Source organism: Triturus cristatus, chromosome 8, assembly GCF_964204655.1.
Source record: "Triturus cristatus chromosome 8, aTriCri1.1, whole genome shotgun sequence".
NCBI classification, from domain to species: Eukaryota; Metazoa; Chordata; class Amphibia; order Caudata; family Salamandridae; genus Triturus; species Triturus cristatus.
The window spans coordinates 1,267,960,531-1,267,985,951 of NC_140591.1; the positions used below are offsets into that span (position 1 = coordinate 1,267,960,531).

Below are 25,421 nucleotides of genomic sequence, written 5' to 3' on the forward strand. Positions count from 1 at the left end.
CTGGTCCTCTTCCCGACTCCTCCCCCAACTCCGCCTCCCTTCGCCTTATAACCACTCCCCCGCTCACACGCGCTAGCGGGACGCGCGCGGGTCTCAGCCCGGGGCTAAGAGCGGGCCATTTGAGGCCGTTAGAGGACGGGAGAGACTGGACCTGGGCCACTCCCGCTGACCCATTTGTGGTTCGCATCAGGATCTAAAGGGTAATATCTGTTGCCTCATTGTCGGAAATGTCGACTAGGGAAACAAGGAGCAAAAGCGCACTGACTGTCGCTGCTACAACAAAGGGAACACTGGACAATTATTTTGTGAAAGCTGGCGCCCTATTAATAGAGGATATTACGCTCCTCGAGAGGCGGATATCCCAGGAACTAGACTGGGTGAGGAGATCGTCAATGGGCTCTGTAGCTCAGGTAAAATCTCCTGAGGTAAGCCCAGATCTATTTTTGTTGGACAAGGGGGCAGAGGGTACCAATGACTGCTCTGGGACTCTGGACATTCCAAATTGTACATCTCAGTCAAGTGTGAATGATCTCACTGATCCGGTTGATCTTAGTATGTTAACCCTCCCGCCAGCACAACCCCATCCCACACTTACTACCACCCAGAATTCTGTCTCTGAAAAGGCTAATCCTATAGCCCCTAATGTGAATAAGAGGAAGGGGACTAGAGAAGGTGCAATCCCGAAAAAGAGAGGAGAGTCCAAGAATAAGGCCACCCGGAAGTCGACCATTTCTCCCCTGACCTCGCTACCAAATAGCCCACGTTTAAATACAAGGGGGAGAATGCAAATTGTGAGAGCTCAGGATTCATCTTCCAATTTACTGAGGGAGAATAGCACCCAAGCCAACCAGAACTCTCCCGAGCTCACGGAGGAGGATATCACTCTTGCAGATATAGGTGTACTTCTAAGAAACCTTTTAAGCCCCCTTGAAAAAAGGTTAATTAAAATGGAGGCCAGGCTAGTGGCCATAGAAAAATCGACAGTGCAATTAGCTGATAACTTTAAAATAAATAGCAGTGGTGGGGCCAAGGCTTACGACAGAGAGACAAAAGAGGGACCCCCCCAGGGCACCAATCAGACCAATAGCGCTGCCCACATAGCACAGGAGGTAATATCTATCCTGCCTATAACAACTAATACTATTTCTGAGGTCACTGCCCCTCAAAACCCGGCAGAACAGTTTAATAACTTACCCTCCTATACCATCAGCGCTAATCATATTAGGGATAATAACCCCCCCCCTACGAAATCATCGAATATCGCAGTACAAATAGCCGAGGCTGATAATAAGAGGATGAAGCTTAGACCAGTACACCTTCCCCCAGAGTCAGCACCATACACTGTAGTTCTAGCAGGGATTCCAGAATTGAACGCTCCCTCCAAAGAATCCACTGCTTCACTGAAGAACAAGGTGATAAATTGGCTAGCCATATATAGACCACTCCCTGAAGGCATATCGAGCACAGTTTTAATGGTTCGAAGGGCACCTTGGCTGGGTAGCACAACTAAATCTATAAATGGTGATTGTGTTATAGTCAGTTTCAGAGATCAAAGGACAGTCCAGCATATATGCGGATGGACATCTGTGGACGAGGAGAGCACCATTCTATCCTTACCTCTTTCCTTCTTCTATCCCCCTCGATCATACGATCGAGAGCATGAGACTTGGGGGCCCCCGAAACAAACATCGGTTGGCTGCAAAGACGGGCTTAGAAGGGGAGTTTTCCATTATCCCAGAACCCAATATCAAGGAGGCCCCGAAAGCAATGCACAGTGCACCATCATAGAGAGAGGGGGTGCGGGGCTGTCAAGTGGATGGAGAGAAATCCCCAACACCAGAAGACACTACCAAACCCACTCTACCACGAATATAGATGATGAGGGTTGGGAAATACGTCACAGGTGGGGGGGCAACTGGGGCCCTAAGGAGCAAGATTATAACCCCCGGAGATTTGCTGAGCCATTCTACCTCCCTATGCAGAATAGGTATAGCCAACTAGATATGGTAGATTGACTATCCACACACAGGACCACCCAGTGTAATTACACACCACCGGAGGGGCTGGCAGTGGGAAAGAAACCAGTGATAGAGCTGGATGATGCCCAAGTACACTACGGCGACCCGGGTAATCTTACTGGTGAGCCTCGAAACAATGTTAGGGAAGAAACATGCTACCCCCCAGCCCATACAGACATCATGCCCAGGGACACAGGGAACGTTTCCACCCATACCATTACCCTAAACAGGTCCCTCCCATTGAAAATAGTGTCATGGAATGTGGCAGGCCTGGGAAACAAGTCCAACTGTCAGGAATGGATTGAATACACCAACTTTAAAGACCTCTGCATGTTTCAAGAAACTTGGGAAAGGGAGGAACACCCAAGGCAGGGTTTTGCAGTCTTCTCCATCCCTGCAAAATGGGGTGGAATGGGCCGTCCATCGGGAGGCCTTGAAACTTGGGTTGCTGCCCATTTGGGATGTCAGGCCACGCGTTTCCCAGTGCCATCAGAGGACATACTTGTGGTTATTCTGGAATGGTCTAGCTGCTGCAGATTAGCAGTGGTAAATGTTTATTCGAGGCCGGTTACTATCTCGCAGGAGTCCCCTACTATCGAAGTACTGTCGAATGTCTTGGGGGAACTCCCCAAGGGGACCCCTTTTATAGTGGGTGGGGACCTGAACTCACACTTTGAACCTCTAGCTGGTCTTTTGGATGGAGCTTCCTTAGAGGAAGATGCAAGATGGCGAGTGCCACCAACAGTATCCACATCTCCTAAAGCCTGGACCCCTCTTGCACTCCAGATTACTGCCCTAACTTTGAAACATGGGGTGAGGGCCTGTAATGGGCGCCTTAAATCAGATATTCCGAGCAAAATCACGTTCAACCGGAAGGGGAGGGAATCAAGACTAGATTACATTTTAGTTCAATTATCCTCATGGTCGCATATTACTGACTTTAGGATAATAGACAGAGAAGATAGCGACCACAATGCTCTGGAACTTGATTTCCTCCTCCCTGGCTGGGCCCGTGGGGAAATAGAATGGCCAAATATAAACCCGGACCTAGCCCTAGCAAGTAACAGGAGAAGAATCAAGTGGGAGAAATTAGCTGCAAGTACAGTTAAGCTCCCTCGGTTCTACCAAAACTTCATCCCTATACTGGAAAAAATGAGCAGCTTAATTGACGAACCTAGCTCAAGGGGAAAAAATAACCAAATCTGGTTGATGCACGAAGAAGTCGTCAAGACTCTGACTGCAGATTTATTCAATAATGGGTCAAGGAGGGCGGGTGTCAAGACCCAGCGCTCATGGTGCAATGCAGCGTGTCGTAAGGCAAGGAGGGATCTCTTATCAAGTATTAAGAATTGCAAAAGTAGAGCCGAGATCCAAACCAGGAGACGTGAATATAAGAACTTGGTCTCCAATGCTAAAATCGAGTGGGACCAGAACAAATGGGAAGAACTTGCTAGCTCCTTAGCCTCCACGGATTCACGGAGGTTCTGGAGAATTGTTAACACAGGTTCTGAGGAACTTGTTTTGGCGATAGAGCCGAATATCTCCCCAAAGTCATGGCAGGATCACTTCAAGTCCCTTTATACAATGGAAGCAGGGCATGGTGATTGTAAAATCCCAATTAGACAGAATTACCCAGATGGGCTCCCGTTCACTGAAAAGGAGGTCCGGGTTGCCATATCAGGCCTGTCAACCGGTAAGGCACCCGGTTTAGATGGCCTCCCTGGCGACCTCTTTAAACAGGAACCAGATATCTGGGTCCCCTATCTCTTGGTATTGTTCAATGCGGTCCTAAAAGGGATGGAGGTGCCCTGCACTTGGCTGGGCGCAGAGGTGGTTCCGATTTTTAAGAAGGGCTCGCCTCTGCTCCCATCCAACTACAGGCCCATCAGCCTGATTGATGTGTCCCAAAAACTTTTTGGGAGACTCATCTTAGATCGTCTCCAGAATTGGATAGAGGAAACTGCCACCCTGAGCCCATATCAGGCCGGTTTTAGAAAGGGGGTATCCACCATGGATCAAATTTTTCGCCTTAACCTCATCTACTGGAGGACGGCACTTGTCGAGGGGGGCAGCCTGTTCACGGTGTTCGTGGACTTGCGCGCCGCCTTCGACCTGGTCCCTAGATCCAAAATTTGGAATGTCCTCGAGGATCTGGGAGTCCCGCCAGACATCCTGGCTATCCTGATTAGGTTACACCAGGATAACTATGCGAGGGTCAGGTGTGGCAGAATGGGGGGTTTAACAGAAAGATTCCCCGTTGACAGGGGGGTGAGGCAGGGATGTGTTCTCGCTCCCACCCTGTTCTGCCTCTTCGTCAACGGGGTAATCGCCCACCTGTCCAGAATAGATGATATTGATGCTCCAAGATTGAACGGCAGCAGGGTGCCCGCCATAATGTTTGCGGATGACACCCTGCTGCTGTCTAAATCTCCAATGGGAATCCAACGGGTAGTGGATGGGTTCTTGCAATTTTGTACTGAGAGGGGCCTTGAAATTAATGCCTCCAAGACAAATATATGATTCTGAACCCTACCCCTTCAACACGCCCGAACCCTCTGCTGGGTACAGTGCGTCTAGAGAGGGTCTCCACTTTTGAATATCTGGGCGTAACCCTGAACGAGCAAATGACATGGGGGACACATATCATTAAGGCAAATATGAAGCTTGTACAAAAAGCGGGTGGTGTCCTTAGAATGCTGGGTAAATCTGTATATCGCCCACCGGGTCCCATGGTACAAATTTATAAATAATCCAAAAGGGGGGACAGAGGGGCTATATTTGAGGAGGTCCAATGTACAGGCCCCAACAGACTATATCCAAAGCGGGGTACAGAGTTCCTCAAGTACTAGAAGGAGGAGATGCGGTTGGTAAATGGAAAGCTCATTCACCAAGGCTTGTTGGTAGAAAACAAACGAGCCAGGGAAATTCCTTTAGGTGGAACTAATGCTCTCACACACCCAGCAAGCTAGGTGTCATGCTTCATCATATGAGCATTGCCCCTCGTCAAGTCGGCGCTGCAATCCTTGACGGGCACCCGAAACCGGGGCTCTTTATCGGGGATCTTTTGTTCCTGCCGATATTTGCTTGGGTGTGAGGGGCCTAGTAAGAAAAATGTAGCAGAAGGAGGAAGTGTGTAATAAAAAGGGTTGGTCAGTCCTAATAGTACTTTATTCATAAGGTAGACTACCCTATTAAAATGTGTAGAGTGGCTAGATGCTAGAAGTAAGGTGTCTAGGCGTGAAGCTCTACTCTAAAATGATCGACATGTTTCTTGCCATATTAGTCAGGAGGATCTTGGGCAATTCATCAGGATCAGGAGCTGTCTACATTAAAAATGGTGATGTGTACTCTACATACCATGTCCGATGCTGCGACCTGTGAATATGAAGTAACAACATCAACAGTAAAAACAATGGCATCTCTACCTTGAGTACATAATGTCAACAATGGTGTTTGCACACAGCACCGTGTATAACGCGATGATAACAACCTGCTTCAAGGTGCACTATTTCAAGGAAAAGTGAACTAGAAGTGAGAGGGGTGATTTGGTGTATTAGAACTACTAATACGCTAAAGCCGTGACAAATAAGGTTCACTCACCTAATACATTGACTAAATACGCTCGCAACGGAGCTGGCGGCTTTAAAGGACACCGATTGGGTCCTAGGGTCAAAAGAGGGAGGGGGAAGGAAGGGGGGGAAAGAAAATGGACATCTACTGACAATCAAGGTACAAATGAAAGAGCGACCGAGGTTGTTACCTCAAGGTAAGTTCTTGTGCTAATACCGTTAAAAGTTGTTAAACTCTGAATCAGAACACGTCTCAATTGTTACTCAGCTAAAATTGTCGAATCTACTGACTGACATGATCAATTTCAAACAGGCCGTAGCCAATCCGGGGTGGTAATGGACAAATGCCGCTAACCCGGACACTGGCGGCTTGGGTAGGTCTGTAAGTGAAGCGCTCGTCAGCGCTGGTGAGTACGGCTCAAATTTTGTTCCCTTGTCATACACTATATTTTTATGTGGTCGAGTGCATTTGATTGGCTACGGCCTGTTTGAAATTGATCATGTCAGTCAGTAGATTCGACAATTTTAGCTGAGTAACAATTGAGACGTGTTCTGATTCAGAGTTTAACAACTTTTAACGGTATTAGCACAAGAACTTACCTAGAGGTAACAACCTCGGTCGCTCTTTCATTTGTACCTTGATTGTCAGTAGATGTCCATTTTCTTTCCCCACCTTCCTTCCCCCTCCCTCTTTTGACCCTAGGACCCAATCGGTGTCCTTTAAAGCCGCCAGCTCCGTTGCGAGCGTATTTAGTCAATGTATTAGGTGAGTGAACCTTATTTGTCATGGCTTTAGCGTATTAGTAGTTCTAATACACCAAATCACCCCTCTCACTTATAGTTCACTTTTCCTTGAAATAGTGCACCTTTAAGCAGGTTGTTATCGTCACGTTATACACGGTGCTGTGTGCAAACACCATTGTTGACATTATGTACTCAAGGTAGAGATGCCATTGTTTTTACTGTTGATGTTGTTACTTCATATTCACAGGTCGCAGCATCGGACATGGTATGTAGAGTACACATCACCATTTTTAATGTAGACAGCTCCTGATCCTGATGAATTGCCTAAGATCCTCCTGACTAATATGGCAAGAAACATGTCGATCATTTTAGAGTAGAGCTTCACGCCTAGACACCTTACTTCTAGCATCTAGCCACTCTACACATTTTAATAGGGTAGTCTACCTTATGAATAAAGTACTATTAGGACTGACCAACCCTTTTTATTACACACTTCCTCCTTCTGCTACATTTTTCTTACTAGGCCCCTCACACCCAAGCAAATATCGGCAGGAACAAAAGATCCCCGATAAAGAGCCCCGGTTTCGGGTGCCCGTCAAGGATTGCAGCGCAGACTTGACGAGGGGCAATGCTCATATGATGAAGCATGACACCTAGCTTGCTGGGTGTGTGAGAGCATTAGTTCCACCTAAAGGAATTTCCCTGGCTCGTTTGTTTTCTACCAACAAGCCTTGGTGAATGAGCTTTCCATTTACCAACCGCATCTCCTCCTTCTAGTACTTGAGGAACTCTGTACCCCGCTTTGGATACAAATTTATAAATCTCAAGCCCGGGGTTCAGTCACATACGGTGGCGAATTATGGGGCCACACTCCTGCCAAAAATTTAACAACTACAGAGAACAAATTCATTAGGCAGTTGGTGGCTCTTCCTCCTAGCACGCCCCTGCTCCCCCTGAGATTGGACCTAGGACTTGGGCCCATTGCCGAAGAACTTGGTTTAAAACCACTATCCTTTTGGCACCGACTATGGAGCAGCGAGGATCTAAGTGATTACAGGAGTGAGCTACGGGAGTTCCTGGTTTTATCAAACACTAGTAAAATCCCGTGGCTCACTTATGTAAAAAGATCCTGTGAAAGCTTGGGTCTCATGGAACTATGGACCAACCCCGCAAACTCAAGTATGAGTATCTCCCGAAAGGCACTTGCTAAACTTTATTATCAGTCCAAACTGGACACTGCTCTAGACAACACACGGGTGGGCTCACTCACCAATTTATTCATACAATCTAAAGACTCCTATTCAATGGAAAGTGTTCTAGATGGCATGACACCTGTGTTGGCAAGAAAGCTCTACTTACAGTGGAGATATGGTTCTCTACCCTTGAGGGCTTTCACTGCCACTTGGTCCCGACCTCCAACAAGTGAGCAATGCCCAGCCTGCACATACCCCCGCGAAAGTGATTTACATGTGGTCCTCTTCTGTAAAGCTTATAGAAGAGCGAGGAAGTACTGGCTCCTACCAATCCTCAAAAATATGGGGTTTAGGAAATTCTTGCCCGCCTTTAGAATTTTAAAATCTGACTTGTCACCCCCGATTGTTTTTGCAGTGGCAAGGTTTTTAATGGCTATGTGGTATGTCAGATCTAGTCTTTTAAAAAAGGGGGAGGCTGTACAATGTTAAAGATTCTTAGATACTCTTTCTCATGTTTTAAGCTTTTGTTTTAAGGAATTTTTTAAAATCATTGTCTATATTTAAAATGTCCGGAATGATGGGAACTCTCAAATTTTATCAATTGTTATGTGTTTGTATCTTTGATGATCTAGATGATCGAAATAAAGATGATTTGATTTGAATTAATGTCATTTTCAATTTGAACAATGGGATTGGACTTTAATCTCTCATAACATTGTGTATCATTTACCTGCCTGTCAATCTCTTTCAGATAATCACTTAGGTTCATAAGGACGATATTACCGCCTTTTTCGGCCTCTTTGATGACCAGACTTTCATCATTTTTTAATGTCTGTAAGAGTTTACATTCCTCTTCACTAAGATTGTTATTATGTATACAGCCCCTCCTCTTGTAATGCAAGTCCTCTAGTTTGTGAAGTTCAGTAGTAACCTTTTTATAAAAAGCATCTATAGCTGATTCCTGTATTTGTGGTGGCATAGATTTAGAGCTCGGGCGTAAACCACTATCTATTGTATAATCCTCGAAAATGCCCAGATAGTTGGCCACCTGTATAACATCTCCAACATCTTCATCATCATACACTGACGCAAGCAAATGTGTATTGTGTATATCTGCAAAACATGGTCCATTATCACCACTAGCACCAGATAAGGGCACACGTTGGACAGCATGATGATCTTCAAAATACTTTTTTATTTTTAATTTACGAATAAACTTAAACAAATCTGTGTGTACATTTACAAAATCACATTTGCTGGTTGGGCAATAATTGAGACCCTTACTCAGAACCAGATGTTCCTGAGAGGACAGTTGTTTAGAGAACAATTCGACAATCGTTAGTGCATTACAATCAGAGGCAACATCAGAACCAACTACTTCATTTGGCTCACAGCAAATCATTTTTTGTTGTTCACATTCTGTTCTCTGGCCTTTGTGCCTGCCCTGGTGTTTTTTGCCACCCCTCCTCCTGCGTCTTCGTTGGATGTTTTTGTACGGTTCCCTAACCGATATCTCCGGACCTCTTGTAAACAAGCATTGGCATAGCCAATAGGTCTCGCCTTTGGGACCTTATAAGTGTTTAGCCTTGCAACAGTTGATGCATAACTAAATACTAGTACGGTCCCAAAAGCGAGACCTATTGGCTATGAGGTCGTAACTATAAGTACCTGCTGGCAACCCCCAGTAGGTGATGTGTGTGTGTGTGTGTGTGTATATATATATATATATATATATATATATATATATATATATATATATATATATATATATATATACATACACACACATTTACTTATCTTGTGCAAATGAGAAGACAACCGCAAACAGACCTCTATGAGGGATGGAGTGAAGGGTGAATAGTAAGAGTCCTGAATCTGGACAACACCAAGATGGGGAGTGGGGGCAGTGCATGTGAAATGGGGGCTACTTGGTTACTTCAGTAGGGGGACACTTGCTAATTAGTTATTGAAGGAGGATTCTTTAATAAACAGAAAGAGTAAAGAAAATTTAGCTCATTTCCCCACCGTGGGGAGAGGGCTTACGACAAGCAGGAAGTATTAATTCTACAGAATCCCAAACAGATGTAGGAGGAGCAGAAATGCAATTTAAGGAAATTGCGCACCTCGGGGAGATCCTGTGGCTTTTAAAACATACACATGCCTCTGAAAGGAAAGTAAGAACAAAATAAGTCGAGAAATGTGAGGAAATTGGACAAACTGGCAACTGAAAGAAGAAAAATGTGTGAAAAGATTGAAAATGAAGTGAAAGAAGGAAGGAAAGGGAGATATGATTAAAGGAGTAATTTAGGAAAGATAAAAAGTGGGAGAAAGGACAGAATGAGAAAGAAATGCAGAAAGAGGGAGACATTAACAAGAAAAGAAAGAAAAAATAAGAACAGAGTGTGTGAAGGGTGAGAAGTTTGATGGAGGAACGAAAGCAGTGGAAGGAAAGAAAGAAAGGCTTGAAGATTGGAGGAGGAAATTCTCGCTGCCAGTTTGGCGGCTGTAAAGTAAATGTTTCCTACTGTCTAGGAGGGGGCATGGTGGGTGCAGGGGGCACCTTCTGGTTTCAAGAAATGGAAGAAGTCGTAGTTGGGCAGGCAGGAATTCGAAAAGCACTGACAGGCTGCACTCAGGCGGCAGGACATGAGGCTTCCCCAAGAGCCATGCAGAAGTGAATGTAGCACCGAGATAGAAATGCAGGGATGAATGAGTGTGATGAATGAGTGTGCAGACATTAATGAATGCATGAGTTCACAGGTTGAATGACTGGCTTGCATTTAATGTGAGTAAAGGGGTGGATAAGTACATCAGTGAAAGACTACCAGAATAAATGAGTGAATGATTGCAGAAGTGAATGACTGAATGAACCAGTAGCAGTTAAAGTGTGAGTACAGAAGCGAACAAGTGAGGCAGTGAATTTTGAAGTGTGTATGGTGTGAGTGTAGAGAATGCATAGAGTAATTAATAGGCGTGGTGGAGTGAATGTGTGCCCATGCAGGAGTGATTGAGAGCAGAAGTGAACGAGCAAGCACAGGAATGAATATGTGGGTGTATGGGAGTGACTTAGCGCAGCATTAAGTGAGAGGATCAGTCAGCTAGTGCAACAGCGAGAGAATGTGTAAGTGCATGCAGCAGTGAATGAGTACACAAATGAAATGGTGAGCAGGAGTGAGTGCAGCAGTGAATAGGTGCTAGAATGAATGGATTAGTGACTGTACATGAGTGAACATGCATAGCAGAGAGATAGTTTCACAGTGAGCGAGTGGATGATGGAAGCACTGACAACAGCGACAAAGTGTGCGTCAGTGAGGGAATCTGTGAAGGAGTGAATACACGATAGATGAATACGTATATTTATTTAGCGCTGTTGTCACTTCCTTAGGAGTGCACATGTGTGATATGAACTGGCACGGTGTGTGTGCACGCGAGCTCAGCACAAAAGGTTATTTATATTGTGATAAATTGGACGGTCTCGCAAGCGCCCTCTGAGGCTCTCCCTCTGGAACGGTAGAGGTGAATAGGTCTGCTGGGGAAGCATCATGCAGGCAGGGTGTCGGCAGGCAGTACCATAGCTCCGTAGGGGACAGCAGCCATGAAACTCCACGCAGCACCTGTTCTGCGCGCTGGCTGGGCACGGAGCCATGCCGGACATCTGACCTTTCTTTTTTATAAGAGAACACATACCCAATCTCAGCCAGGGCTATTAATATTCCTTGTACAGTTACAAGATGCCGGTGTTTCTCCTACTGGCAGCGCCCAGCGGAAAGACAGTGGCAGGCAGGCTGCGAGCGGAGGCTCTTCCGATACCCAGGGAGGGAGAAGGGGCTCCTGGAAGGAAGTGTGTGCGCGTGAGGGGCTGGCAGCGGCTATCCGAGGGAGGGACGGAGTGGGGAAGAGAACCGTGACCGGAGACAGGAGATAGTAAAACTGCCTGATTGGGGCTGAATGTGGGGGAAAGGAACAAGCATTGGCCGCGCACGGGGCCGCGAGACGCGATATGTGGTGGGGAGGGGGAGAAGCGGGAGTTGGTTAGCTTCCTGTATGTGCATCAACAGGGGTTTCACACGGAATTCAGTATGACGGTTTACCAGTCCAGATGAGTTCTGCCCCTGCTACAGGCGTCGTGTACAATTACAACCAAACAGATTATCCTTGGAAGAAGTGGAAATGAAATTAACTGAGGAAGGTATGAAATATATGCTACTTTTTCCCGTAAAGCTGAAGGTAATTAAAAACCAGCATTGGCCGCGCATGGGGCCGCGAGACGCGATATGTGGTGGGGGAGGGGGAGAAGCGGGAGTTGTGTGCGCGTGCGGCCAATGCTACGAAAGTCATCACGATCGCTGTGAAAGCGAAAGTGATCGCGATGACGTGCTAATTGCGTTCCTGAGTGCTACTGGCTGGCCTAGCGCATGGCGGCAGCGCGCATGCATGCTCATGTGCACGCAAGCGCTAGGCCAGCCAGCAGCACTTAAAAAGCCACATACAAAATGTCTCTCCGAGCCAGCGCATGCGCTGGGCTCAGCCAGACCATGCGCTGGGCTCAGCCAGACCTAAAAAGCAGAGGGAGGATCTGTGGCTAAAGCACTGCTTGTCCCTTCACCTACATCACTTTCCACAGAGGAAAGTGAAGTGTTACTGGATGAAATACTAACTGGTTTCTCCTGATTTTCCTCTATTGTTTGCAGTTTTGTGACTAGGTCATCATATTTTCTCACGAACGTGAAAATACATCCCCTTTTGTAGTCTCCTTCATCCCTTTGTATTTTTTTCTGTATGGATACAACCTGGAATTCCATACCAAGCCATCTAATATGCTAGCTCTCGGCCATGGCATCACACAAGAATGACACACAGCTGCAAGAAGAAATAAAGGCATTGCTCAGTTTGGAGTGATAGAACAGGTTTTGCCGGATAAGTGGGGTCAAGGTATACACTCCGTACACTTTGTTTATCCAGTATTGGGGTATCTTTCATAGATTCACATACTTGAATCATTCCCGGAAGCGGGAGTCCCACGGTACTATAATCAAGTAGTATGTAAAACTACTGTAGGCTATAATGGCTCTATGCCATCAATTTAAAGCCTATCTGAGTCCTTTTTTAAAAAGGACCAAACTTCAAATACAACCAATCAGCTGTTAGCACCCTCTAGAACAGTCCCAAGAGAGGCTGAGTCCCTCAGATTTTCATCGCACGTCGTGTGTGAAGGGAGTCTCTCTGAGCTCTGCTCAGTTTTCTTCTTCAAACAGCTCCTATAGCTTTGGATACACATTTTGCTATGTCTGGCAGAAAAGGCCTTTTCCATCCCTGCAAGATCTGTGGGAAGAAAAGGGTTCATGTGGATGACCCGCATAAAGACTGCATCTACTGCCTCTATCCGCAGCATGAGGTAAAACCGTGTAAAATATGTCACCATTTTTCCGTAAAAACCTTAAGGGATAGAGGGGGGAGCCTGCTTTTGTGGCTTCAGAAAACAAAGTCACTTAAGACCTCTTCAGAGTAGGACAGCGATACCTCTGCCAGGTCACACAAGAGTTTGGCCAGAAAACCTCTCAAAACCTCTCAGCAGGCTATGGACTCTCATAAAAAGGAAAAGCATCCCAAATTCTCTTGAGAGCCAGCCTTGTCTTTGCCATGTACTCCTTTTTTTTTCTTTCTTTTTTTTTAACATAGTTTTATTGGTTTTATATGACATCTTACAATAATTGAGTACTTCAGCCTATGGTACATTCCAACATTGTGTCGAGCAATATCTTCTCATATAAGTAGCACAGGTATATCCGCACCTTCTCTTATTGTACAGTCACTTTGTAAGATCTACCGTTGGCTTTAGCTGTTATAATTACTCTCTTCCTAAGGAAGAAACAATTTGAATAGTAAAAAAATAAAAACATTAACTTTGCATAACTACCCACCCCCACCCACTTGACAGGCTCACCTATTGATCATATGATTTGGCCCAGGGTAATACCTATCATGCGCAGAAATAACCTATGGAGAAAGTATAATGTTTAGCAATAACTTTCGAAATGACTAGACTAGTACTCAGAAAAAACTTGTGTGGGATATCTATACTATGGTTCGGCGGCGGGGGGGGCGACGTGTTTTGTGTGTATCGGGGGGCATAAAGGGGTCAACGGCCTTGAGTGATTCTAACATCTGATCCCATTCCTGGGATATGGGTGTTTTATGCGTCCCTCGCAGTTCCACCCTCCTGATGGCAGCACGCTCCGCTCTACCCCAGTGGACCATTTCTTCATGCCAAGCATCTAGCGTAGGGGGAAGGGCTGATTTCCATCTCATTGTGATGGCCATATCCGTGAATCAGCATTGTACTTTGTGTTTTCGGGGAGCGGCGTAGACCAAGCATGCAACTCTCTGCTGTGTTCCATCCAGAGGTACCCGTAGTGTCTCTCGCTGCCTGTCCAACCACATGCCAAAACCTGCCCAATTGTGGGCAATCCTATAACGTGCTTTATGTCCGCATCAGCCATCTGGCATCTAGGGCAACAGACTTGTGCCTCAGGGTTTATACAGTTAAGGCGATGTGGGGTAAGGTATACCCTGTGTAGGATCATATATTTTATACGTTTGAATTTGGCATTGCGAGACACTTTTTTGGGGAACTCCAGGATCTTTGCCATGTACTCCTTCTGCTAAGGAGAAAGGGCGCCCTCGGCCCTCCTCTTCAGATCCAGGGAGGCATGAATCCTCTCAAACTACAGTCCACGAGGCCATTACCATCGACGCCACGTTCGCCGACGACCAGTACCACTCTCTCATAGTCGAGACCATCGACAATGCCTATGATGGCTGCCATCAACACCCCAATCTCATTGTTCAGAATCCAACCGTTGACACTGCCGAAGACGACACTATCGAACACAACACTGTCTATGATGTCTCTGATCCCGTTGGCTATGATCCAGTCGATGACAGCCCCATTGACGCCTAAAGGCTGCTCTATCCAGCTGACGATGACGCCATCGACGAGGGTTCAAATTAAACCAATACCTTTTTATGCCCGGAGATGACTTCATCAAGCGAAGTCTCAATTTTACCCCCAACTCACCTACTAGACCTGCAGGAATCTGAGGATGAGCCTATATGGCCCTGCTCACAGTCCTTCGGAGCTGCAATTTAAATGTCAGGAGGCGGATGAGGACTGTGATGATGAGGAACAGTATTACCAGCATTGTCCTAAGCCTCCAAGGCATTTTGAGTCTTATAGATACTATATGAAGACTCCTAGACGAGATTCTGCTCACCTGCCATCCTCACTATTCCAGGACCTGCAGCCTATGCTTTCTGGCTACTTAAAACGATTCCCTAGACTTCAAGAGGAACGTCCTGCAGCACCATCACAGCAACCTTCGATCCTCTGGCACCACCTATGCCGGCGTCTGCCATACCTAGAATTACACCTTGTCCCCTGACGGCATTACCGTGAGAAGATCCCTCCTCCTCAGATGCGGACATGGTAGAGGGCGAAATTCCTGAGCCTCCATTACCTGCGGACGACTGGGATGACTACATAATTACTCCGACCCCACCTCCACACCAACCATTTGACTCTCCTCCAGAGGAAATTGGAGGTTTTCACAATCTAATGGAGAGAGCTACTACCAGGTTTCACCTCTCCATGGCAGTAAAGCAGTCTGACTGCTTTCTATGATTTTAAAGAACAGACAAAGTCGGTCCGTTCCATACCCATCATTGAGTACATTTGGCAGGAGGGAATAAAGGTATGAAGACTCCAGCCACAGTGGTGGCTGTTCTGTCTCGGATTGGTTAAAAAGTGTAGGGCCCAGAGGACACCCCTGGATGCTTGACTCCCCAAGCCTGACTACATTATATCTCGGGTTACCCAGAGGCGGTCCAAGAACCCGTCAACACCTTTTACAACGTCACCAGACAAGGAGGGCCGCCGCTTAGACACCATTGGTAAACTCTTCCCTATTGGTGGCATGTAGGACTTCATCCCGGAAGACAAGAGGCTAAGAAAATACTACAAGAGCGCAATGGATATAGCCACCACAGGCTTTCGATAGTTAGCTGCAGCAGCAGTCTTACGGTGCCAAGGATGGCAATGTCATTCAGACTGGAAGTCTAATCCAAGATCTTGGACATGGCGTACAATGGTGATTCCTTACTTGGTAAACATATTGATGAGGCCTTACTAGCAGTAAAGACACCAATACCAATCCCTCGGCACCCTACAGTACAGAAAGTTGCCCTTTCGGGGAGGACAAGGCTTTTCAGGATATAAGGGTGGATACCAGCGCGCACCCAGTAGCACCAAACCGATCGGTCACCGTACAGACAAGGTTACCAGCAGCCGTCATATCAACTGTCATCCACGGCTCCCACATAAGAGCGCCTTCTCAAAGCTGCGATACAGGTCGCAAACAGTGACCTCAGTCAGGTGCCAACTTCTATCTTCTCCCGTCCCATTGGTGTGCAGATATCCAACAACATCCATCAGTGGAAAACCATTTCATCGGCTAGATGGGTATTGGACTTAGTCACTTATGACCACACCCTGGAGTTTACAGAGAGACCAACAGAAACTCCACCCAGGGGAGGGACCCCTTCGTCTTCCTTTATTAAGAAAAGAGGCCAACATAATGCGCACCAAAGGACCCATAGAGTAAGTCCCTGTGGCACAAAGGGGAAAAGGATTCTACTTCTGTTTTTTCCTAATACACAAGAAAACAGGGGAGTGGAGACCTATATTAAATCTCAGGAAACTAAACAAATTCCTCAGAAAACAAACCTTCTGGATGGCTACTATTTTGAATATCCTGCCCCGCCTCAGCAGTGGAGTTTGCATGACGTCTCTAGATCTGGGTGGTGCATATTTTCATATCCCAATTCATCCCAAACTTTGAAGATACCTCAAATTCGCCGATAGCGAAAAAGACTTCGGTCACGCCTTTGCCTCCGGGCCTAGGCAAGACCAGAGACACTGCCTCACACACCGCACCTTCGTGCCCGGTAAAGAGGCCAAGTAAGCCTTCTGGCGGCTCGGGCACGAGCCAGCCTACCAGCAGTGCCGATAAACACGCTTCGGCACCGAAAAAGAAACCGGCCTCCACCTCGACACCGAGTTCCGCACCAAAGCCCTCGGGGTCGAAACCCAGATCTTCGGTACAGACGCCACCTTCGGTACCGACCAAAGCACACAAGGCCACCGGCACGACACTTTCAAGCCGAAACCCATCTCGGCGCCGACCAAGCGACCGGAGGTTCCCAAGCAGGGGTCCAAGCAAATCGGCACAGAAAAGCCAATGGCCCGATGCCTCCGGCACCGACAGACCAAACAACCCCACCAGAACTATTTACACCGGATCCCTTGTAAAAAAAACTCTGACCAAGGATCCAAAAACTGGACATTTGACACACACTACCAAAAAGAGACATTTGGAGAAGCCTGCTCCGCCTCCACCTCCAAAGAGGAAGGACTCTGCTACCTCTCCTTTCAGAATAGCTCCCCCACCTCCCTCACCTCCACCCCCCCGCCTTCTCCCCCCCACCTCATCATCATCGTCTGGAGACGGGGTCGTAGAACGATCAGGGGGACCCATATGATGATATAGGGGATGTGCCCCAGGACCTACACACAGGTGACCCCACCCCTACAGGATCCCCAGGCCCATGGGACGATTACAATATCCCTGATATCCCCAACGCCCCACAAGACGATCTTTACCCTTCTAGACCATCGCCACCAGAAGACTCATTGGGGTTTAACCATCTTCTGCAAAGGGCAGCACATTATCACGGGGTAGACTTGCATACCGACCCCGTGGAGGAGGATTTCCTCCTAGACACATTTGACACCACACACAGGTCTACCTCCATATTACCCATGCTCAAAGGAGTGGTAAAGCATGCGCCGGAAGTTTTTAAGGACCCAGTTAGGGCCAACGAGTTAATTCAGGAGGGTAAAACTATCACAAATACCTCGCAGACACAGCCTCCAGGGCCATCAATACCAGCGTCCTCCTCCGTCGCCATGCTTGGCTAAGGATATCAGGGTTTAAGCCAGAACTACAAGCCTCCATCCTTAACCATCCTTTTGACCAAGAATATCTATTTGGCCCAAAGGTGGATGAGGCCTTAGAAAAAATGAAAAAGGATACTGATACGGCAAAATCCATGGGAGCCTTACAGTCACACCCGCCCAGATGCTCCTTTCGCCGATCTTCCTTTCGAAGTACATCCAGAGGCTATTCCTCAGACACAGCGTCCACGTCATACAAATTCCCTACTCAGACCACCTTTACAAGGGGTTATCAAAGAGGCGGCTACAGGGGTAACAATAACAAAGGCAGAGGCAAAACAAACACCGCCCGCTCTGCCACACCGCCTACCCAATGACTTTCCCCCGCTCCCCCCAGACTATCCCACTCTGGTCGGGGGCAGACTCCAAAGTTTCCTTCCTGTCTGGGCGACCATCACCTCAGACAAATGGGTGACACAGATAATTTGGTCAGGCTACTGCCTAGAACTAAAATCTACCCCCCCAAACCTTCCACCCAGGCAATGCCCAATGTCACAACAACATTTAATGTTAATAAAGCAGGATGTAATCTCCCTCCTACTAAAACAGGCAATAGAACACGTTCCTGTCAACGAACAAAATATGGGGGTCTACTCCCTATATTTTCTCATACCAAAAAGGGACGAGACTCTACGACCCATCCTAGATCTCCGGCCCCTAAACACATACATACACTCAGACCATTTTCATATGGTCACGCTTCAGCAGGTACTTCCGCTCCTCTCCCAAAACGACTTCCTCACAACTTTGGACCTAAAAGACGCGTACTTCCACATTCCAGTGCACCACGCTCACAGAAAGTACCTCAGATTTGTAGTGGACGGACAACACTACCAATTCAAAGTGCTCCCATTCGGAGTCACAACAGCGCCACGAGTATTCACCAAGTGCCTAGCAGTGGTGGCAGCCCACTTGAGAAGACAACACATTCACGTCTTCCCATACCTAGACGACTGGCTGATAAAAGCCAGTTCATACAATCAATGTGTACAACACACCTCCACCACAATCCAACTACTTCACCAACTGGGCTTCACGGTGAACCACAAAGTCCCATCTACAACCATCCCACATAAAACAATACCTGGGTGCCACCATAGACACCTCAAAAGCGCTAGCCTACCCCAATCCTGCCAGGATTGCAAGCATTCAGGATCTACACGCAAAATTCATGGCACAACACTCTCTTCCAGCTCGAGTGTTTATGCAACTAATAGGGATGATGGCCTCTTGTATTTTCATAGTACCTCATGCAAGACTCCAGATGCGTCCTCTCCAAGAGTGCTTAGCGCACCAGTGGAACCAGGCCCAAGGTCAACTGACAGATCTGGTGTTGGTAGACGGTCGCACCCATCGCTCTCTGCAGTGGTGGAACACCACAAACCTTTCCAAAGGTCGACCGTTCCTGGACCTGGTTCCTCAGATAGTACTAACAACGGACGCATCGCTCTCCGGCTGGGGAGCTCATCTATTACATCTCACCATGCAGGGCACATGGACACCTCAGCAGAAGTTACTCCATATCAACCATCTTGAGTTACTAGCAATCTTCTTAGCCCTAAAATCCTTTCAAACACAGATTTCAGACAAGTCAGTCCTCATCCGCACAGACAACATGACAGCCATGTATTATATTCAAAAACAAGGCGGCACACACTCTCCACAGCTCTCTCAACTAGCACAGAGCATATGGAGATGGGCAATACCCCATTCATCTTTCTCCTAGCTCAGCATGTCCCAGGAGTCCAAAACACCATGGCGGATCTGCACAGCAGACAGACACAACAGATCCACAAGTGGGAGCTTCACCCGCAAGTTCTTCACCCATTCCCATGAGGCACAGGGTCAGACTGATTTGCATATGGCCATGTCTGAACTGGGGTGGCAGAGAGGGCTAAAGAACGGTGATGGATCAAACCCAGATCTGTTGACTGGGTGTCAGTGTTTGATTGGTTCTGATGCTCCGTCCATCACCACCCCCTTTTGTACCGCTTTGTTCGCCATAAGTTGGCAGGGTATGCTCAGACGTGAGTCCCTTGCTCACTTTGCCACTGGATTCAAGAAAGCCTGGCTGAAGACGGCTGAAATGCCAGAAACCGGTCCTAGGAAGCTTGTTTCCGGTCCAGGGAAGGCATGGATTGGCAGTTCGGGCTGGACTGTTCCCATGAGGCACAGGGTCAGACTGATTTGCATATGGCCATGTCTGAACTGGGGTGGCAGAGTGGGCTAAAGAACGGTGATGGATCAAACCCAAATCTGTTGACTGGGTGTGAGTGTTTGATTGGTTCTGATGCTCCGTCCATCACCACCCCCTTTTGTACCGCTTTCAAATATGGGGGCATCCACAGATAGACCTCTTCGCCACCCACGAAAACACAAAATGCCCAAGCTTCGCCGCCAGATACCCACACCTATTGTCCAAAGGAAATGCGATATGTATGAACTGGTCAGGCAGATTTGCGTACGCTTTTCCGCCTCTCCCACTCATTCCACTAGTGGTGCGCAAACTAATCCTAGTAGCTCCAACGTGGGCCAGACAACCGTGGTACACCACACTGCTGGAACTTTCTGTAGTACCGCACCAAAAACTATACCTCTCACCATGCCTCTTAACCCAGAACTATGGAGAAATCAGACACCCGGACCCAGCTCAGCTCAACCTTGCGATCTGGCTCCTGAAATCCTAGAATTCGGGTACCTAAATCTTCCCCCTGACTGTATGAATGTCATCCGAGAAGCTAGACGACCTACCACTAGAGCATGCTACGCCGCCAAGTAGAAACGCTTTGTTGTCTATTGCCATAACAACACCATTAATCCCCTGGACGTGTCTATTCAACACATCATAGGCTACTTACTCCACCTACAAAGGTGCAATCTAGCCTATACATCCATTCGACTACACCTCACAGCTATTGCAGCTTATCTACAAAACAGGCAACATCTATCCCTCTTTAGAGTACCTGCCATTAAAGCCTTCATGGAAGGCCTTAAAAGAATAATTCCCCCCAGAGTACCACCCTCACCTGTGTGTAACTAAAATATCGTTCTCACAAGGCTAATGGGGCCTCCCTTCGAACCTCTGCATAAATGTGAACTACAATTCCTAACATGGAAAACCGCTTTTCTTGTAGCCATCACTACCCTTAGAAGGGTCAGTGAGATACAAGCACTTACTATTCAAGAACCTTTTCTCCAAATGCACCATAACCAGGTTGTTCTCCGTACCAACCCAAAATTCCTACCTAAAGTCATTTCCCCTTTTCACCTAAACCAATCTGTAGAACTACCAGTATTTTTCTCGCAACCACAGACCGTTGCAGAAAGAGCTCTTCACACACTAGATGTCAAACGAGCCTTACTCTACTACATCGAGAGAACACAACCTTTCCGTAAGACCAAACAACTGTTTGTCTCTTTCTCTCCACCACACAAGGGCAACACCATCTCAAAATCGGGGATTGCTAGGTGGATTGTAAAATGCATTCAAATTTGCTACCACAAAGCAAAACAAACGCTATCCTTTCCCCCTAAAGCCGATTCTACACGGAAGATGGGGGCTTCCATGGCATTCTTAGGGAACATCCCATTAGATGATATCTGCAAAGCAGCTACATGGTCAACACCGCACACTTCCACTAAACACTATTGTGTAGATGTGCAAACTAAGCAACAAGCTAGTGTGGGCCAGGCTGTACTCAAAACATTGTTTCAAACTACTGCAACAGATACCGGTGGTCGCCGCTAAGGTTGGGAACTGCTATATAATCTATGCAAAAGTGTGTAATCTGCTGCTCATATGCCTCGAACGGAATATGCTACTTACCAGTATACATCTGTTCTTGGCCTGTAGAGCTGCAGATCTACACACGGCCACCCGCCTCCCCGGCTACCTGTATCTGTTCCAGTTTATCTTATTTAGATACACACACATGGGTTTCTTCACTGTTATTACTACGCTCCATCTTTCCCTGCTGGCGAAAAACAATCTGAGGATGAAGCCGAAGCCTCAGAAAGGAGGAGTCACCGACTTCGTGACTTCCAAAGACTTTCCAAGAGAAAAAACAAACTGCAAACATCCGGGCCCAACACCAGATGGCGATCTATGCAAAAGTGTGTAGATCTGCAGCTCTACATGCCAAGAACAGATGCATACTGGTAAGTAGCATATTCCTTACAGACATTCCACTGGAAAAGATATGCAGTGCTGCGACGTGAAAGAGCACCCACGCTTTCGTGCAGCACTACTGCCTGGAATCATTGCAGTGCACTGATGCAGCTGTAGGCCAGGCAGTGCTCTGACATTTGTTCCAATACTCTGAGCCTCTTTAAATAGAGGTGTTTTTCATTTCATTAACTATATAGTTGACTGTTTGTTATGGATATTTCTACTACTTAAGTTTCAGTGTAAATCCTTATAATTTCATTGTGAATAATGAACATGCTTACGTATTTCATGCAATTCGTTATGTAGCTGATACAGATGTGTGAACTTCTATGTTTTATTCTAAGAAGAATTCACTACAAATGTATATTACTGCTACCCACCATCTGCTAAGGATAGGTACATCTCTAAGGATACTGCTTGCTATTCTGATTCAAGCATGTGAATCTATGAAAGATACCCCAATACCGGCTAAGAAAATAAGCTACTACCGGTAACTGCAGTTATCCATTATTGGTATCTTTCATAGATTCACATGCAACCCACCCTCCTCCCCTGAGAGGCTCCCCTTATAGCTCAAGATTATTTATTCCCACTTGTGCTGGAAAATCTGAGGGACTTAGCCTCTCTTGGGACTGTTCTAGAGGGTGCAAACAGCTGATTGGTTGTCTTTTGAGGTTTGGTCCTTTTTTTAAAAAGGACATGGGTAGGTTTTAAGTTGATAGCCTAGTGCCATTATAGCCTACAGTAGTGTTAACATACTGCTTGATTTCAGTACCATGGAATTCCCTCTTCGATGAATGGGAATGATTCAAGCATGTGAATCTATGAAAGATACCAATACTGAATAACTGCAGTTACAGGTAAGTAACTTATTTAGGTAAGTAACTTATTTTCTTCTAGCTCCAGTGATAGATGGAACACTAAGGCTAGTCCTCGACCGCTGAACTGCTATCTCAAATCAGAGCACTTCAAAATGACTTCTCTGCAAGACCTCATTCTGTTGTTCTGCATTTGGGATTATATGGTGACCCTCAATTTCAGGGGTATCTACTTCCACATCCCCATTGATACTCCACCAGTACCTTAGGTTTGTGATAAGTGGAACAAATATATAAATTCAAAGTACTATCCTTTGCTGTCACAAGAGCCCCACATCACAAAATGTCTGGCGGTGATTCTAGTGCAACTTCGCTGCAATACTTTTCATGCCTTTACATACCTGGACGACTGGCCAGTAAATAGCACCAGCCTACAGCATTGTCTCATTCACACTCGGCAAGCAGTGTCTCTACTCCAGGAGATAGGTTTCACAGTCCGGGACAAAAACCATTGCACCTCTGACCCCATGAAACAAAAATGTTTTTGCATACTATGCTGAACACAGTAATAGGCAAAGCCTACCACAACTACGGAAGTGAGGGCATTTCAAAGGCTCTTTCTCTGTGCCAGAGTTTGTGTTCTCTGAAGTTGGGAATGATCTCTGAAGTTGGGAATGATCATGGAACTTTTAGAAATGATTACCTTGCACTGCAATAGTTCCAAATGCTCGTTTCCACATGTGCCCACTATAGATTTGCTTATCCTAGCCACAAGCGAGTAGTCAGTGGGGTGATCTAGTGTTGGTAGAACCCAGTTAAGCAGAAGTTAAAATGGTGGAAAAACATTAACTAGTTATTTGGAAGGTTGTTCCTCAACCACACAGCCTCAAGTGACCATTACCACAGACCTCTCATACAGGGTGGCAGCATGTTTGTACCACCTCACAATTCACGACTAATGGTCACCTATCTAACAAGGGCTGCACATCAGTTTTGTGGAACTAATGTCAGTACAGTTGGATCTACAAGCATTGTACACAGTGATTTGCAAGAAAACAGTGCTCATCCATACAGACATAATATGTATTACATCCCAAAACAGGGGCACAGATGGGATGACATTGGGCCAATTATCATCCAGTCTTTCTCCTAGGGGCTTAACTCCCAGGAATTCACAACAAATTTGCAGACCTGCTCAGTAGAACGTACCATCAAACTCACAAATGGGGTATTAATGACCAAGTACCTCAACAGTACTTTCAACGCTGGGAGTCCCTTACATTCGAGGTCTTCACCACCCAAGAGAACACATAATGCCAAAACATTGCCTCCATGTACCCACACTCAGTCATTGGTCAATGCTCTGTGGATGAACTGGTCAGATATTTTTGTCCACACTTTTCGTCTACTAGCACTAGTATGTTGTAAATTATTAGAAGCAACTAGGTTTTTCATTCTTATTTCAGGGTTTCTTCTGACGTAAGAATGCACCTGTAATTGGAAAATACCAAGATTTATATGGAGACAGTGTACCTCGTGTTATAAATCAATGACATGGGCACTAGTTTGTCCTAGCACTGTTGTCATTTACATTAACTTTACCTGAAACTATTTGGTAAGTTTTTCTTCTTTGCTTCTTGCTATTGTTTTGCTTTATTACGAAATATATATGTTATGTATGCCATGTATGTTGGTATGAAACATCGGTGGATAAACCACTCAAGCAAATAGTTGCCTAAGGCAGATTTTCCTTGACTGCAAAAACCCAGGTACCTACTAATTTTCTTGAAATTTGTACAAGCTGTCATTCCTACAATAGAATACGACTATACAAGGCACTTTACAATGTAAATTAAAACATCAGACAAACTATTCTATAATATTCATTTTTAAAGAAAACAAAACAGAACTGTGACTGTTCCCTTACCTTTATTAAATTAAACAATTTTCCTATTGTACAATATAATTTGCCCACAATTATGCATTGATCCAAACAATGTTGCACTACTGGCCTTACTCATTTTCTTTAAAGTCATATATGTGATCTCTTTAATAAAGCTCTCTGTTTAAAAAAAAAAAGTACTTGTTCTTTGTATGTATGATGGCTGCCTTGTCTGCTCGGACTGTCGTGGCGTCGCCCTAAGATCACGCAGGGGACCGTGGATCGGACTCACCGGACAGGGCTGGAGGCTTTGACCCAGGTTAGTGTCTGCTGGGCAGTGCCCCCAAAGGCCCGAGCCTGGTGTGAACTCTTTCTGTGGGAGCGACTCAATCTACAATTCTGCCTTCAGAGGCTCTGAGCCCAGGGCCGTTTTGAGAATCTAACCCATGTCGGTCCTCTTTGCAGTCTGTCTCCCGTGCCAGTACTTGTGTATACATGCACCGGAAGGTGAGGGAAGCACGTCTGAGCATATGGCTCAAGCACGGCTCTTGGCACCGCGAGCCCTGGTGATGGTCTGGTGGGAGAGCAATGTGAGCATCACTTGGGGGGTGGGGCTTTGGCCCCACCCTCCACCTGTCTGAGCTTTATCTTTTGTGTGCCAGACATGGCACTGTAACGATATTAGAGCGTCGAAGGTAACTAGATCATTTATGTTGGTATTCTCTGGCAGCAACACAGATGGGAGGAAGACAGTCATTAAACTGTCACCTAACTTTTTAACCTACACCAATGCAACTCTACAGTTCTTTGTTTCCACACAAATACATATGCAGCCCCACACTATATACCTGTAATGCTTTACATTGTCATACAAAATTGTAGTGAATCCAGACCAATTGGAATAGTCAATGCTTGTTTATTTAATGTGAATCTTTGTAAACTGTGCCCATGCCATTA

At 46.3% G+C, this 25,421-nt stretch overlaps 1 protein-coding gene across 4 annotated transcripts in view; it reads left to right on the top strand.

Moving 5' to 3' along the window:
* Window positions 1-24,661, top strand: part of ATG3 (autophagy related 3) — a 272,476-nt gene extending 247,815 nt beyond the window's left edge. For all 4 annotated transcript variants that reach the window (XM_085622981.1, XM_085622977.1, XM_085622978.1 and 1 more), the window contains exon 13: window positions 24,352-24,661. In XM_085622981.1, coding sequence (XP_085479107.1) covers window positions 24,352-24,433 — 82 coding nt within the window. In that variant the 3' untranslated portion in view covers window positions 24,434-24,661. The remainder of the gene's footprint in view (window positions 1-24,351) is intronic.
* The last annotated feature ends 760 nt before the right edge of the window (window positions 24,662-25,421 follow it).